The 17,965-nt window shown below is 38.0% G+C and overlaps 1 protein-coding gene across 2 annotated transcripts; it reads left to right on the forward strand.

The window, feature by feature from the left end:
• The first annotated feature begins 2,631 nt into the window (after positions 1-2,631).
• LOC145999367 (uncharacterized) lies at positions 2,632-17,554 on the forward strand. Of its 2 annotated transcripts, XR_014443377.1 has the most exons (3): positions 2,632-3,137; positions 10,349-10,610; positions 17,190-17,554. XR_014443377.1 is itself a non-coding variant. In XM_083136313.1 (2 exons), exons 1-2 carry the CDS (start codon positions 2,658-2,660, stop codon positions 10,430-10,432), a joined length of 564 nt encoding a protein of 187 aa, XP_082992439.1. In that variant the 5' UTR covers positions 2,632-2,657; the 3' UTR covers positions 10,433-10,697. The 2 variants fall into 2 exon arrangements, 1 of the variants encoding a protein (XP_082992439.1); XM_083136313.1 differs by lacking the exon at positions 17,190-17,554 and having other exon boundaries at positions 10,349-10,697.
• The last annotated feature ends 411 nt before the right edge of the window (positions 17,555-17,965 follow it).

A 17,965-nucleotide genomic window follows, 5' to 3' on the forward strand; every position in this document is an offset into this window, starting at 1 on the left:
AGAAGTTCTGGTGCCGCGTTTCTCAGCGTTTCAGTGGGAGTTAAGCTTCACTCCTATACCAATATGCAGACTTGATCTTGTTTTAAAAATTCTTTATTTCATTACACGTACCAAATATATTTCTCTATGTGCGGCCTTTTTCGCGTAATTTCAGAAAAAAAATGAAAGGTTTCATGGTAATTATCAGAGATTATGTCCTATTTCAAAGAAATTTTAAAATGAATACATTTGTGACACGGCAGTGACAATTTTATTGATAAAAGTAAAGTATTTCATTCACAATTCAATTATTCTTTCATGGGAACATTTCGCCGACTGACTACTGTTTTGTTGTATCTCAACTTTCGTGGGAAAGAGTTGATGACGTTATAGTGTTCCGTACATGTTAATGCGTCATGCGTCAACTTCAATCAGCTAGTCTTACTCACCTTACTCTCCAGACCTGGCTGCGAAATACATCTCTAGTTTCCACTGGTGAAATAAAGCATGAAATGACATCGTTTTCAAGCCATGCAGTTTAAACACTTACCTGTAAGAAGGAGAGAGAAAATAATTATTAAAAATAGCAAAGAATAACGGCATTTCCTTTAAATTGAATCATCATTTAGTAGCATAATGTATACTCAATCGGTATTCAAATCATGCTTATCATATCATTTATGGTTGTATTTGTACGGCTAAATAACCATTATCATTGAACACAATACAACTGTTTTTTTAAAGAAGTTAACACCATTATTTTCATTATTCATTTTAAACTATTATTGTTATTGTGTGAATAGAGATTTTAGATTTAGCATTTGACAATCTAACTCTGAGAAAGCAAAAATAAATTCTGGAGTGTTACAATCTTTGAACAATTCTATTTGCAATTTTTATGAACATCGTGTATCAACTTATCTATTACATCCTGTTACCCTAAATGCTTTTAGGGAAATAAAAAACTTGCTCAGATTTATAAAATTACAAAATGGTCGCCAGAGAGTGGTACTAGGGAGTGAAAGCAAGATAAGTTAAAGTTTCCCGTGCATGTATCACCGTGCCATGTAGGTGCATTTAGGGGGGGGGGGGTAGGGCGATACACATTCTCGATCTCGGAAAAGTTTGGAGGTGATGTAATAAGCACCACGCTCCGGTCTCCTTTACACCCTAGGGTTTACCCCAGGTACTCATTGATTTCAGGCTGGATGAGCCCCAGATCCCCTTTATGCGGGGACAAAGCCAGATACTTTACAACCTTAGACCATCCACCTTGGGAATCGAACCCGGGTCTCCCCGCGTGGCAGTTAGACGCCCTACCCACTAGACCACTGCGGCTCTTTCCTCCTCTCTATCTTGATATCCCTTTTCTCTTCTCACTCTCCTTTCCCCCTCATCTTGACCTCTCTCCTATACGTCTTTCTCTCTCTCTTAGAAAGAAGGACGTCAGGGGTTCAAGTCCTGGCCTGGCATCAATTTCACGATATCATCGCTCATCCACATCTTCGCAAATTAGCCAAAAGTGGCACAAAAGGCAAAGTAAAATAGATCAAAACAAAATCTTAGAAAGAAGGAATGAAGGGATGAAGAGGAAGAGAAAAGAGATAAAGAAAGAGAAAGAAAAATGATGGAGAGGGAAGGAAAAGAGAGGAAGACAGAATGAGAGAAGGAAAAGGGTAGAGAGAAAGAGAGAAGAGAGGAAGAAAGAAAAGGAAGAAAAAGACGGAGATGGAGAGGTAGTAGCAAAGAAAGAAGATAGAGAAATGGAGAATGGAACGGATGGGGAAGAAAAGATACGATAGAGATATAAAAGGAAGAGAAAAAGAGAGAACGAGACGGATCAGGAAGAAGAGAAAAAGAGAGGAAGAAGAACGAAAGGGAAGGAGGAAACAGAGCGAGGAAGAGAAAGAGAACGAAAGGGAAGGAGGAAACAGATCGAGGAATAGATAGAGAACAATAGGGAATGAAAAACAACGCGAAGAAGAGAAATAGAACAAAAGGGAAGGATGAAACAAAGGGAGAAAGAGCAAGGGAACGGAAGGGAAGGAGAAAACAAAGCGAGAAAGAAAAATATAACGTAATGGAAGGGGGAAACAGAGCGAGAAAGAACGGAAGGGAAGAAGGGAGGAAACAGAGCGAGGAAGAGAAAGAGAACAAAAGTGAAGGAGGGAGGAAACAGGGCGAGGAAGAGAGAGAGAACGAAAGGGAAGGAGGAAACAGAGCGAGGAAAAGAAAGAGAACGAAAGGGAAGGAGATAACAGAGCGAGGAAGAGAAAGAGAACGAAATTGAAGGAGGAAACAAAGCGAGAAAGAGAACGAAATGGAAGGAGGAAACAAAGCGAGAAAGAGAAGGAGAACGGAAGGGATGGAGAAAACAGAGCGAGAAAGAGATCGAAAGGGGCAAAGAGGAAGAGAAAATGAGATCAAAAGAGAAACAGTGGGACGCACTGACTTCTGGCGTCTCTGCACTCATACTCCAACAAGTTGGTGGGTGAAGCGTCGGAAACCAGGACTCGCAAAGGATGTTTTGAAAGCAAATTCCTTCCTCAATATGTAATCGTGCAGCAGGAAACACGCGCAACCTTGGATAAAGAGCTGTGTGCGCCAAGTACCTCGTATCAGGCGAAATTCTGATAACGCAGCACGACGAATAGAGCTGATACAAGCAATACGTCGACATGAAGACAACGCAAGCAGCTCTTCGTCTGTTTTTATTTATCCTCATCTTTCAAACGACCGAACAGAGCGTGGAGGTGTCGGATTTCGATAAGGACCTCGGACTATTCGAGTCGAGCAACTTCGTAAACGTTTTGCAATGGGAAGTCACGACTCTTGGGGACTTGGAGGAAAAGTTGGAGCAGCCGTTTCCTGACGAGGGAAAGGAACTCGGTTTGGCGGTGGTTGAGTGGTTAGCAGATCTCCCTGGGGCCGCTTACATGAACACTAAGCGCTCCTACCGCTTTCCCAACGGTGGGAGCGTTTCCGTAAGGTACTGGGTGAGATCTACCGTTAACGGGACCAATGGCATCCAGTTATACTACATGCAAGGTGCAGAGTTCAACTGGATAATATCACTATACGACTATTCCACAACAGGCAACAATGAATTCAGGACTGCAACTGCCAATATACCTAATGGAATAGAGGATCCAGTTACGGTAAATAGCCTTTCTTAGCTATATTTATTTATTTATTAGCTTATATTGGGTACCTGGAGGAAACTCTGGGGTGTAAAGGCGGCCAGGGGCGTGGTGCTGATCACATCACCTCCACCATCGGCCGTGATCAAGAAAGTGTGGTGCCCTAACTCTACACCCCCTATACGCCTTCATGCACTGTTGAAAATGAGCCTACAAACCTTACGCAGTAGTTTATTACAATAGATAAATTATATGCACAATATACCTAGGTACACAAGGAAAATTAAATAAGTGTACTAAATGATAAAACGGCATCAGTTCGTTATATCGGAGACACTTTAAAATATTTTGTGTTTCGTATGGTTCGTACTTACCAATTGTGTATTGCGGAACATATTTGAAGGTGCCATTAAGGTTTTCACACGATTACAAAATTTTTTTACACTAAAATAAGCCAATTCTCGAAGTGTTACGGAACGCACGTCATGGTGCGAGCTCCACAAACCATTCTCGGATAGCCCCACGAACCATTCACAGAAGGTTAGGTTAGGTTCAGTTAGGTTAGGCAAACATAGTTAAAAAAAGAACGGCGTGGTTACGTTTTCGCTTAAATTGAAGCAACGGGAATTGATTTCCGGCTGAAATAGATTGAAAGATGAAAGAAAATACCTCGAAGAACTTCGACAATGCTACAGGAACTGATTTCCGTAAGTAGTTTCTCCTGGAAATTTGAAGAAAAGTGTTTCCGATATAACGAACTGTTACCGATAAAACATACTAATAAGACCAATTTACGTTGACATTAAAAAAATATATAATACAATCACTTGTAGGATAGAAAGAAAATAAGACTAATTCAGGCGTCAGACTCTTTTTCTCAGGAGCCAGCTTTTTTTTTTTCCAAATATGTACCAAGATAGCCACGAATCCAACTGAGATAAAGCTACACATTTTGAAATTTTTGAACATTTAGTTTATTAATTAATTCTTGCGTCAGAGTGGCATTACTACAGTAGGCTTCTGGCAACAGCATGAATATCTATGCAATACATTCTAATATATGGCCGGCTCTAGCATATCTCAGCAGAGCAGGTTTTAACATTCGGCTACAGTGGTTCCGGCGAAAGAACGGACTTGGAAATTCTATTTTTGTCTTTTCGGTCGAAAGCCACATGAACCGCTGAACCAATCGACTTTGTCCAGTTGCCATGGTGAGGGAGAATTCTTGTGGTACCCTGCGTTGCCAAATGTTTGGTTACGGGTCGTTTTCGAAACAGGTGGCACTCTCAACAAGGCCAAGCACGGCAAAGCGTAATGATTGCCGCAGCTCAGCAAGCAAAAGGGTCTCCGATTCTCTTCCTCTCCCTGGAATGTGAGCGAAGGGTGCATGTTGACAGCAAGAGGTGTCGTGGGTGTACGACTGGAGAAAAATCAGGCGTGTATCAACCGGTAGCAACACCGCTTTCCCCCCTCTTGAACTCGAGGCGGAAAGTCTGGGTTTCCTCAAGTCCATTCTTTGGCCGGGCGGACAGTGAAAAAAATACAATAGCATGTTTATTATCTTGATTAAATGATAAATGATTATTTTTTAAAAAAAGGTAATGAAAATTCCATAAACGAACTAGAAAAAGTATATATACTCGTATATATATATATATTATATATATATATATATACATATATATATATATATATATATATATATATATATGTATTAGCACTGAACTTCAATATTCAGACGCCAGGTGAATATTTTCAGCGCGCTTTATTTTTCTACCCCTAAAATACTTTGGCATTCCTAAACTTAAATATTTATTGCCGCAACATGGCGTCGATATCGGAGGGGGGGCGTCGCCCTTGAGCAGCAGGGGGATGTTTGGTCGAGGTATAGGGTTAGCTGGGAGATACTCCTGTTTAATATGGTTGTAATGAAACAGTTGAGGGGGGGATGCTTTGCGAAACTTTTGCTAGCTGAGGGGATACCATGCTCCTGCAACCCCCTCACTTCGACGACTATTTATTTCCGATTACATAAGCGTGGCTATTTGCTTGAAAAAGAGTTGGATTGGATTGGATTGGTGTTTTAAGTCCACTTTATGTACAGTAAGGCTAATCGGTACTGGAGCTACAGTTTAAAGTGAGATCCAAACCACTATGATCCTCCACCGGGTATCGAACCCGGGACCCCTTGATTACAAGGCAACAACGCTACCACTGCGCCATCGGGGAGGCCCTAAAAAGAGAGTTGGATTTGTGTAGACAAAAAATAATTGAAGTTACTGCTGCATGACATAATATATTGAATGATCATGGTATACATTTAAGCTAAGTTACTGCTATGTTGATATCATTAATGTAGGTATCAAATAAATACATACCTAGAATAAACATGTTCTTTAACAGTAACAATTAAAGTATTTATGAAATTAGCCTATTATTTCTCGTCGTGCCGGTCTCCGTGACGTAACGGTTAGCACAGCGCGCTACAACGACAGGAATTCCGGTTTCGAATCCCGGTCTAGCTATGAGTGTTCTTTCATGAATTTCATATCATTCATCCTTATCTTCGCGATTAGCCGAAAGTGACAGAAAAGCGAAGTAAAGAAAACAAACAAATCAATCATTTTATCATCTTTCCTCATCCTCCGATAGGACTAGAATGGCACAAAGCGACGCAAATTTTGAAAAAAATACAGCTATCGGAACGTCTGATGATACAGAGATCTGCAAGAAGAACAATGTTGAGATAGACTTGATGCAAACTTGCCACGACAGTCAACGCTGGATTGATAGACGAAAAACCTGTGTTACCAGGGAAAAAGAAAGGAGTTATTTAGTTAGAAGGATAGTTTTTATATGCACGAACTTGAAACTGGTAGATGAGCTACAATATCAGTCTTTTAACGTATATTCAGCACAATACACTTGCTAATATTCCTTGCATTTATCTCTACATGATGAATACAGCAGTACTTAAGTGAATTGAATTAAAGCTATTTTCCTCACGTGTCTAGATACAGCCTACATTAAGCATTTCGTTATCTTATCTACAATGTGTGTATCCGATGCCACAGGAAATGACGTCCGAAATGCGAAACACATAGATATGAATAGCCTACATTAGGTAGGAAATACCCGCAGGGTATTGTTTCAATTTGAATTTTGAATGTTTGATTAAAGTGCAATTTATGCACAGGTAGACTAATCGGGACTGGACCAAAAGTTTAAAGTGGAACCCAATGTGCCACTATGAAGTATCGAACCCGGAACCCTTTGATTTTAAGGCGATTAAGTTACCAAAAATGCCAATAGCTCCAAAAAAGATGCAGTAATAGATTTCTAATAATTTAAACCTCGCATGCAGTATCTTTTCTGACCTTCATATATATAACTGGACGTTAAATGCTTAAAATCTAATTTTCATATCAAATAGAACACAAATCAGAATTATTCTAAGTTAAATTCTAAAATTTAACTACAAGAAAATTACGATTTTGACTTACATAAAACAGGGGAAAAAGTATTACATTTATTTTCATTGCAGCGTGCATATGATAAGACTAATATGTAGTTAACACTAATGCCATGTTTTTACTGGGATTAATTTGAAGATTGCTTATTTAAACATTATGTAACAAGCTTAAAATGTTAAACAAAAACCCAATTTCATTATTCCGATTGAATAACTAAGAGTTAATACCTGTGAGTCTAATGAATTATATAAATGGGGATTTTTCTTTCGATTAAATACATATCACAACCTCCACAGTATGCAATGCATACAGTGATGTGCGTCTACGCGTAAACAACGGTAGTCTACATTCTACACATAGACTATTTTATACACGTAGATTACGTAATCTATGTAAACAACATGGCGAAAGGTGATAACTTAGCAAAGAGCGCCGTGGAATTAAAAGAAATTTATATTGCGTATCAGTTGCTGATGTGTGAAGAGAACTTTTCATACTCTTTCTTCCAAATTCGAACAATATCTCACCTAGGAAGAAACCTAATATAGGAAATATTCTAGTGATTTATGGGGAAAATACCACTCTTGCCTCCCGACTGCCATCTGTTGTTGTTTTTTGCATACTATTTATCTTCTTCCATAGTTGGTAATAGAAGAGAAGAGCAATTTTGTTGTAAATTGGATTGTTTTCATTTCGTTATGAACCAATATAGTTGAAAATGTCACTTTCTTTTCATGAAACCCTTGAAAATGCACTTTACATTGTCTATGTAGTTTATGTAAACTACAACCCAATGTAATCTACGCGTAGATTACATGTAGACAATGCATGTAGACGTAAACTTATAGTCTACGGCACATCACAACACTACTCCCTACTATCTAGATAATGACATGATATGGTGAGGAGGAAAAATATAGAAGTTATTGAAGAATCACAAAACTGCATGTATAGTAAAAACCGTTATTTATTCGCTTGTCCTTGTATTCGACTTTTTGGTGTTGTTTTCCCCATCACATTATCGATAAAAAAGAAACTTTATTGCTTACTCTGAGCCCAGTGTGCGAATTATGCTTTTTGCTTGAGGGGGCGCTTGGTGGTATATTTGTGATTTCATTGCGGGGAGGAGTTTTTTTTATTATTATTAACATTTGTATATGTTACTAAGCTCCGCGTCAGGTTAAGTTTGCAGCAGGTTTTATGTATTAATCCGCGCGAGAACGGAGCTCAGAATCATCCGTGCCAGTCTTGTCTGAACCGCCGAGCTCTTCGTATCGCAGGCAATGAGAGAATCGCCAGTATTGCAAACCCCTTACTTAACATATCAAAACCTGTATATGCATATCAAGCGGAATGCATTTTTGCTTCTTTTTGTCTCCTGAACCATACGATTTTTAAAGTACTTTCTGTGCATAGATTATGTAATAAATGTGTCCCTACTTAATATAAATCTCGAAATATCTTCGAAACATGAGGGCATGTGTGTATGTGTCGAGAACATGCGAAAGAAAAAAAAACAAAAGTAAAAGTACTCGACAGGCCCCTCTTGAATTTAATGAGTTGTTATTGTTTCTCGTTTAGAAAGAAATAAATTTATGAAAATTTTGGTTGCTTCGTTCGCAGTACATACGTTACTATAAGATACACGCTCTTCAAGTTTATACTACCAAAAAAGCATGATTTGTTATAAACAATGTAGTGAATTGTCTGCTACTATTTCTCTGGTTTCAATTTATGAATCACTTCACTAAACCAGGAGCCAAATGTTGATCTGTCCATTTCTTGGTGATAATCACCCTTCCCTTTCATTGCACGGAACAGTAAACATGCGTCTGCAACAAAGCCTTCAATGCCGCCAGTGCATGAAACAATAAGCCTCCCCCTCCCCGGTTGCTTCAGCCCTGGCGGTGGTTTTGCACTTTCACACGGTTGAATCAATGTATTACCCGCGTTGACGCATGCCTCGTCCATATATATATTATATATCTTTTAATAGCGCGAAGATTCTTTTGTCGTCAAACAACAAACAATCGTTTTCTACTCCTAAACTCAACAGCAGATCATTCAACATCCGAGACAGTTCGTGTGCTCATTGACGGCAAATCATCTCACGCCCTGTTTTATTTTGGTCTTGTTGCCGTCAGGAGGAATATGTATTTAAAACAACTTGTTTAACTTTGAAGAGCTTTTTCCTTCGTATGATGCTCAAAATAACACTCGGGCAAAGCCGGGCACTGAACAGGAGACCTCGATTCAGCTGTACAGCACCAATAGCAATGAATCACGACAAAAATAGGGTTAAAATAGTGGGATGTGCAACACTGATATCACTGATTCCGCGCGCTTTGCAACGCATTCAGTCTCACTCGACACGCTCTTGAGCTTTTATGTTCCTTCAGCACAATACAAACTCCAGTTGGCGAATCTGCGGATCCTAGTTCGTCTGCATAGTGATTGCAATCGATCAAGTCCATACCTGCTAATGGATGTATCATTTTGTCTGTATATTACACATTAAATAACTGTGCAAGTGTGCAGTTGTGTCGGAATGGAACCCCTCTCAGCGGAACTATATTCTGCGCGCACGTTTGGATCTACATATGCGAAAACCTGCTGGAAACTTAACCTGACGCGAGGCTTAGTTGGTGAAGTAAACGATTGCCTTGCAGTTGTGAGTACCTTAGAACAGTGTTTCTAACCTAGGACATTCAATCTTATGATAAAATTAGACATAATTTAGAAACACTTAGCATCTGCAGTCTAAGAAATCCAGAACTCATAAACAAAAAAGCTATATTCAACTAGTAATACTGAAAAAGCGACAAATTTCTATTGCCCGTTCAACTCAATGGCGGTGTTTGGCGAGAAATGTGATCCTCCAACTAAAAAAGCTGACAAAATTAATTTTCATAATTTACTTAACAATAGGCGCTAATCTGGGAGCTTTTTCCAAAACCTCTGCACCCGACTACAATATGGAAAAGTAAACAATGGGCTATTTAAAAGTAGAACTTCTGACGCTGTACAATTGTTTTAAAGGTTAAAAAACTGTTCCCGAATGATTTTTAAGTGGTGTTCGTTCCATAGTTAAAAAATGATACGCTGTATACTTAAAATTCCATTTTGTTTAAGGGAAAAAAAACATCCCTGGTAAGGATAAAAATAATTTTATTTTGCCGGGGATAAACATTTTTGTGGGGAGAAATCCCCGGCACCCCCCCCCCCCCCGATAATTCGCACTCTGTCTGATATTAAGGACGCAGACACAAGCAAGTCCTTTTCAAAACTTCAACGAATCATCCTAATATTTATTTTATCAAAAATGTTTACAGTGTGATAAATTGAAAGAAAACTCGTCACTATTCGACAGTCATTTGTTTATTTTCTTTTATCATGCTCAAAATTTACATAACTTTATACAGCGTAATTTTACATTAGCAATAATGTTATAATTAATTATACATCATATTAATTCAATATAACATTTTCGCGAAATATAACAAAATATAAATTGTTAAGTACACAAATATATCATGCACATTAAACAAAGAATAATAGATGAAATATATATATTTAACATCTTTGGGTCAGTCACAACGTGTATGTATGTATATATATGTGTGTGTTTGTGTCTGGCTAACATGTTCTTAAGTTCTAAAATAAAAACCTTAACTTTAATTTATTAATTAATGTTTAATGGCATGAGCAAACTTAGAGATTAGTGCCTATTTATTAATTATTATCTTCTTTTTTCAGATTTGGGTTTACGGTCCAAAGTACAACAATACTCGTCTGGACGTTGTCGCTATAGACAGTTTGAACATAACAATCAATGATTAACATAAGATAAACATCTTTACATGGAATAATGCCACTCAAAAAGAGACTGATCAGTTTCTCAGCATCTAATCTATGAATACTGTGCTTTCGGATAACTAGCTATTGGAAGATTTATTTAAGTGTATGCTTCAAGAGAAACTTGATCAATTGTGTCAGAAAGAAATCGGAATATTTTCAAGTGAGTTGAATGTTTCCGTTATACTGCATGAAACTTAAACTGAATATAAAGTGATGTATGATACGACAAGTAAGCATGTATAGTTCTTATTTATATGTCACAGACATCAATTCTGTGAATAAATCTATTTCTAAAATTTTTAGTATTATTAATAGGTAAAAATGAAAATTCCCAGTGCATATAGCACCGTGCCATGAAGAGAGGATGTGGGAGTAGGGCCACACACATTCTCGATCTAGGCCATTTTGGAGGTGACGTGATCAACACCACGCTCCTCCAGAGCCCGTTTGAACTTGGTAGAGAATATATGGGGAGCAGTTCAAATTTTCACCACCAGGTTGAAATGTGGCGCTAAAATCTGGTGCACAGTGAACAACCTCCCGAGAAACGCGAGTCTTGTGATAAGCGTACTCCTGACGAAATTCATGAAATGTAAAGCATCCAGATACAAACATTAGAGATTTCCCACCTCATAAAATTAGAGTTATGGCCCGATTAGACACACAAACGTACAGATACGGTTTGTGTGCATGGGGCAAGGAACTTTCTGCCCCTCCCCAAATTCACGTAGAGGAACATATACGTATTTAAATATATAAAATATCGTTCATGTATTTTAAGTTGTCGGCTCTGATTGTGCGTATAAACAATTTACGTTAATTAAACTGGAAAATTTCCAAAATTACGCCCTCTTTGATTTCACAGTTGCTGGACAAGGTAAATTATCCCCTATAACAATAAAGTTTCGCAAAGGTTATCTACTTACTGTCTCTTGGTATTCTTGTAGTTAAATATAGAGTGATTATATAGTCCCATGACATTTTTGGGAAATCGGTGACTAATATCAAAATAAATGGCACTACATTACAGAAGGGACACAAAAACACAAAATTAACGCTTTTCCACATCTTCGATCTCTGTGAGGCTGCACATCAGGAACAGTTAATGGACAACATCCTTTTCAGCGACAAGGCTACATTCCACGTTTGTGGACATGTAAACCTTCATAATTATGGAATATGGGGCAATGAGCCGCCCAATGATACCATCAAATGGCAAAGGGACTCTCCGAAAGTGAATGTCTGACTGTTCCTAGAGCCGCAGTTGTTGGATGATGGTATCCTTGGTACAATGGTCTTCCAACAAGACGGTGCACCGCCCCACTTTGCAGGTCCTGTGGAAAAGTATTACTTTTGTGGATCATGTGGAAAAGTTTTCATTTTGTGTTTTGGTGTCTCTTCTGTACTGTAGTACCATTTATTTTGTTATTAATCGCCGATTTCCCAAAAATGTCATGGGACTTTATAATCACCAGGGGTTCCCAAACGTTTTCGTTTCACGGCGCTCTTACTGTTTCAAGGCGTGTTCACGGCGCGCAAGTCACTTGCAACGCTCAGTTAGTGCGGTTAGGTTGCTTGCCATAAGTTAAAAAATAAGCATACATTTTAAATTCAGAAACATTTTATGCGTAAAAAAGTACTAAATAAGCACATATTTGAAGCAATCATATGGTCCGATTCGGAACCACTTCCCTAGACAAATCAGAGCAGAGTACGGAGTGAACCGAGCCTCGAGTGGGGAGGTAAAGTGTGGGTGGACCAGGCAATAACAAATTCAAAGGTAAACGTGCTGTGTGTTTTACACAAAATGATCCTCAATTGAGATTTCCAGAGATGAAGTGCTAGTTGAGCATGGCATAATATCCGCTACAAGTAAGCATGCAAATTCAGCAAGAACATGTTATGTAGTCGTCTACAGCGTCAGCAAAATATTTCGCATTCGGAAACCGATTCAGTTGCTGTTGTAATTTAGCTTTTAGCGAGAAGGTTGCATTTGATAGCCTCAATATGCATGATTTATGATGACAAGAATGGGACTAGTAATATCCAAAGAATACTGTCCTACATGTGCAACATTTTTAATTTCTCGGTTTTTTCGACAAGTGTAGGGAAACAGGGATGTGCAGTGCATCTTTAGCTGACGGTTTTAAAATAGCAGAAATATAACGAGCACGTTTCACATTATGTAAATGGAGTAAAGTTTATACAGAGGCGGCGCCATGGGGCTGCAAAGGGGTGCTTCTGCCCGCCTTCAACACCCCTATCGAAAACCTATTTCAAGCCGAAAATACTCTTAACTCTTCACAGACAAATGCTTAGAATAGCAAAGAAATAGTTTCAGGCAACTAAACATTTGTTTAAACACGCGATAAACAAATTTTATTATTATTCGTAAGTACTAGATGCTCTTTAGTAATCGTGCATATTTGCTTACCAAAAAGCTTAAGGAAAAGTGTTCTGTTAATTCACCCGAAAACACTTATGACCTTCATAGTGTCATTACATAATCTTGCTTTGGAGTGAAAAGGCTTCATTTTATTATAAGGATGATAAGACCTATGAAAATCATATCGTGATACTCAGCGTATGTAAGAAAAACTCAATATGCTGACCTAGGCAGAAATTTATTTTATTATAAAACATAAACTAAACGTAACGTTTCAACCTTCTAGCAAGGTCTTCTTCAGACTCTGCACCAAGTACAAATGTAACAAGGTACAAAACAGGACGATACATATACACAAACATTACTCCCATCCAGACTATTAGAAAGTTGTTCTGGAACATTCTAGCAGGTGGCTTTCCTTTGTCAACTGTACTTTCACCTAAAAGGCTAAACATATTTTCTTCCATCTAGAATGTGGTTGGACTCTTTATCTCACGCTCTTTTTCCTTCATTCTTCTTCCTTCTTCTCTATCTCTTTCTCTCGTAGGTACTGTAGAAATACCACTATTATTGGATACATGTACTTCATTTTCCAATCAATCAATGTCTATTTCACCTGAAAGATTTGCCTGTGCTGCATATCGTTGCATGGTTGCCAGTTGCATGTAAGTAACACTATTTTCATGAAAATGTCCAAGTTTCTTTTTTATTTTTTTTCTGTAATTTCATGATGTATACAGTTTTGAAACACACCTTTTGTGGCACTGAAACACCAGCAGTGTTTCCAATGCACAGTCTTAATTTCTAAAAACAACGATTATCCTGGTTCCCCCTTAAAAACGCCTCATCCAATTGACTATGGGTAGAAATTAACATTTCTTTTTTCACTGCCATAGATGCCGAGCTAATCCACCTAACCAAACTGAAAATTACCAATGGCATGTCTGTATATGTGTGTTATTTGCCATTTTTCATGCTTTGTAAAAAAATTCATTTACACTTCCAGTTACATCTGGCAACATTGCGTGGACACTAATGAAATCCAATCATTGTTCCCCGGTTTAAAAATATATGCATGAAAAAGGCTTCAATTTGGTATTAGGATTATATGTGTAACACTTCCGGTTCAAAAATTGTACTATCCCAACTCCGGGTTGCGTTGTAAATGGAACACCCTGTATAACTGATTTCAGCTTCATACATAAATATGTATTCACAAAAAAATCCATTTCCTGGTTATACATATATCAATTGATGTACATGTGCTGCCATTGCAGTGAGATAATGCAACCAGCAGCTTGGAAAACGAGGCTAAAAAAAATGCGAAAACTCTTGAGAAAAAAAAAGTTTAAATTACGCACGTTTTAGCGGACGTAGGGTATGTTAGAGTATAAAGACGTATGCACTAAAGGCAGAAGGTACTTCCAACGGTTTGTACAACAATTAAGACCTTAGCTGTACTCTGTCTTGTTGCGAGCATTGTTGCCAAAACATTAGCGCCAACAATTACTTATGACTTTGAGGAGGACCTAGGAGATTTGAAGCAGAATCAGGGCAATACTGTTGTCTGGAAGCAGATTACGTACAGTGAGCAGAAGGATGCTGGAGTTGCCGTCCCGATACCACGTGCCAAAGATGGCGGCGATCTTCAGGGGCAGTCTTCAGGTGGTGCAGCCATGAATACTCCGTTCTTGAATATCCGCAATAGAGAAACTATGACTTTTTCTTACTGGATTAGGTCAGAACTTCCAGAGGTCAGTGGTATCCAGGTGGCCTATCTGAAATATGGAACTTCCGATAAGATGTTTCTTCTGAATCTGTACCCAGAAATCTCTCCAGCCACGAACAAGTTCGCGGTCGTTTCTGCGGATATACCAAAAGGGTTGGAGAAACCCATCCAGGTAAGCCTTAGGTTTGAATACCTTATATTCATTTGCAAATATAGTTGATTGATTTGATTTATTTTACTTCGCTTTTCTGCTACTTTTGGCTAATCGTGAAGATGATGATGAATGGCTACAAGATGATATGGATGAAGGACTTGTCAAAATTATTGGGGGGGGCTCTGATCACTGAAATAAATTAATGAATGACTCACTACCTCCCTTTTTAAAGTTTTGGCCTCAGTGTTCGGAATCTCATAAAAGCCCATGAATTCCTCAAAAATATCAAAATTTTTATTCACAGTTCGAATGCAGAATATTAATTGTCCATGGATGGATATGTCACAAGTTTCGTCAACCATAATAGCAAATATTCCCGACTTTTAATATCTGCTACCACGGAGCGCAAAACAGATCTCCCTAATATATGAATAATCTCGTTCTGAATGTCATGTGAGAGCCATTTGTAGCCAGAACGTCCCATCCACTCCCCTAGTTCATGCACATCGTCTTTTGAAACTCTTTTTAGTAAAAATGTTAACAATACTCATAATTATATACTTAGCATAGCATAGTAATAATTCATGTGTTTTGCTGTCTCTGGTCATAGTCCCCCCCAAAGTTGACGGTTTAGCGGTCTCAGCCCCCCAAAGTTGATGGTGTAGAACATTTCAAATGTGTATTTCAAGGTAAGTTCATGTGGCGCAATTCAGAGTAAACTTGACAAGCGAAGCAAAATAATACAGTAGATCCTCTTAAGCAAAATTATTTGGGGGCTCTGTCCCCACATTGTTAACATTTGGGAAGGGGGGGCTCGAGCCCCCAAAGCCCCTGGAGTCGGCGCCTATAATGAAGGAACAATCACACACATGCAGGGTGTTTCGGGTGTTTCCGTCACCTTGATTCATACCTGCAGAGACTGACCCAAGTACTAATATGAGATGAGGAACTCTGGAACGGAAATGCGTAATTAAAAAGTTATGAGCCAAAACTCTTTGGGGCTGCCTATGACAGTGGAATAAGACAAGTGAAAGATGCGGCTTCTAGATCTAATACGGACGTTACTGTACTGTATCGTAACACACTACGATGAAAACGTTACAGTAACTGTTCACAATTGAGGCCCCAGTGTCGCAAGAAGCTTCGTCGTATACACACTGTAATCGTTCTGACGATATTAGCAAAGATTCTTGCCAACAGGTCCTCGTCACTCAAAAGATTGGCGATTGGGTGTTGAGTCTTGCTGCCTGTGATATCGTCAGAATGACTCCGGAGATGTTACAGCAGATGCGACAGAGCTTCTTGCGATGCTATCGTGCCTGCATCGACGCTGGGACCCGCCTTTTTGAACAATTACTGTAACTTATTCGTCGTAGAGTGCTATGATACACTGTAGTAACGTCCGGATTAAATCTACAAGCCCCATCTTTCAGTGGTCTTCTTCCACTGTCATAGGAAGCCCCAAAGATTTTGACACAACTTTTTAATGACGCATTTCCGGTTCGGAGTTCCTGATCTCATATTGGTCCTTGGGTCAGTCTCCATCCACTCTGCAAGTTTGAATCAAGGTCACGGAAACACCCTGTATATGGACAACAGCAGAGGCGCAACCACGAATTTTTGTCTGGGGGGGAAGTACCAGGATAAACGTACCAATAATTATTATAACAATAACAAAAACATTAATAATGGCATATAGGCTATATATGGTTGTAATAATATATAATAATAATAACAAAAACATTAATGGCATTATTATTATTATTTCTACTACTACTGCCACTAATAGTATCAAAGATGTTATTATCCTCTTAAATTACGCAAAAAGGGGGTAGAAGTTGGTGCTAAAGCATTTGTATGTAACAAACGATTTGAAATATTTTTTCAACACCGTCAATTTCACATTAGCTAATAATGGAAAACAAGCACACAAGCTGTATTTTTGAATGGAAGAAAATGAGTGATAAGCATTCCGAAGATAATTCTTTCTGTACATGTAACATGTATAACTCTCATGTACAACATATGTTTTACACATATGCAACATGCTAACACTAAATTATATACGTATTCTAAGTTAATTCAATACATATATACAACATATATATTTAAATACATTACAGAAGACAATCATATTGCGAGCGAAGCGAGCAAAGACAATTTTTAGATCCAACTTTTGCAATTGAAAGCAATAGGGTCATTCCTGCTATCTGTTAAATGCAAACTAAATACCCATACCGTCTTTTATAGACATTACCTAGTTTCCAAGATAATAAATAAATAAGCAAATCATGTATTTCTAATCTTATATTATACATTTCAATCTCTAGTCTCCAATTCTACGGTCTGCAACACTAGACTGTGTTGTAATCTCTAAACTTAATTTTTATTTATTAATTAACGTTTAATACCACGAGTAAACATTGCCATTAGTACACATTTATTAATTGTTATTAATTTATCTTTCCAGATATGGATTTACAGTCAATTGGGCAACAATAACTGCGTTGTTGCCATAGACAACCTCATAATAAAATCTATGATTAAATGAAGAGAAACGTCTTAATCTAGAATAATATGTAAAACTCAACACTAGATTGATCAGTTTTCAGCATCTAATCTAGAAATATTGTGATTTAGAATAAGATATTCCAAGATTTATTTAAGCGTATGCTTCAAGAGAGATTTCATCAATTGCGTTAGAAAGAAATCGGAACATTTTCTAGTGAGTTGGAGGTCTGCTTCATACTGCATGAAATTAAACTAAAAAATAGTGTAGTATGGCAAGTAAGCATGTATAGTTTTTACTTATATACATATGTTATCGACATCAATTCTGTGAATAAATATATTTTTAAATTGTTTCTATTATTATATTATTATTAATAATACAGTTGATACTGCTTTATACGTAACTCAGTTCTACGTAATTCGGTGTTATACGTACTAATTTTCATAAAATACAGTTGATTTGTACGTAAGCAAGCTACAACAATGTCACAGAAGTGAAAGTTTTCAGTTTCTACTGGTCGGCGATGGACAGCAGAAAGAGGAAAAGTTTCACGCTTGACCAGAAAGTAAAATTTATACGGGAAGTGGACGCTAATCCACATAAAATTAAACGTAACGCTTCAACCTTCTAGCAAGGTCTTCTTCAGACTCTGCACCAAGTACAAATGTAACAAGGTACAAAAACAGGACGATATAGATATATATACACAAACATTACTACCTTCCAGACTATTA

This window comes from Lepisma saccharinum, chromosome 15 (genome assembly GCF_977018435.1).
Source record: "Lepisma saccharinum chromosome 15, izLepSacc3.1, whole genome shotgun sequence".
Lineage (NCBI taxonomy): Eukaryota > Metazoa > Arthropoda > Insecta > Zygentoma > Lepismatidae > Lepisma > Lepisma saccharinum.

What these genes read in the sequence shown, in the direction of transcription:
- LOC145999367 (XM_083136313.1), top strand. Translation starts at nt 2,658, where the DNA reads ATGAAGACAACGCAAGCAGCTCTTCGTCTGTTTTTATTTATCCTCATC. An exon ending in GAATAGAGGATCCAGTTACG is followed by an intron (nt 3,138 to 10,348) that starts GTAAATAGCCTT and finishes TTCTTTTTTCAG; the next exon opens with ATTTGGGTTTACGGTCCAAA.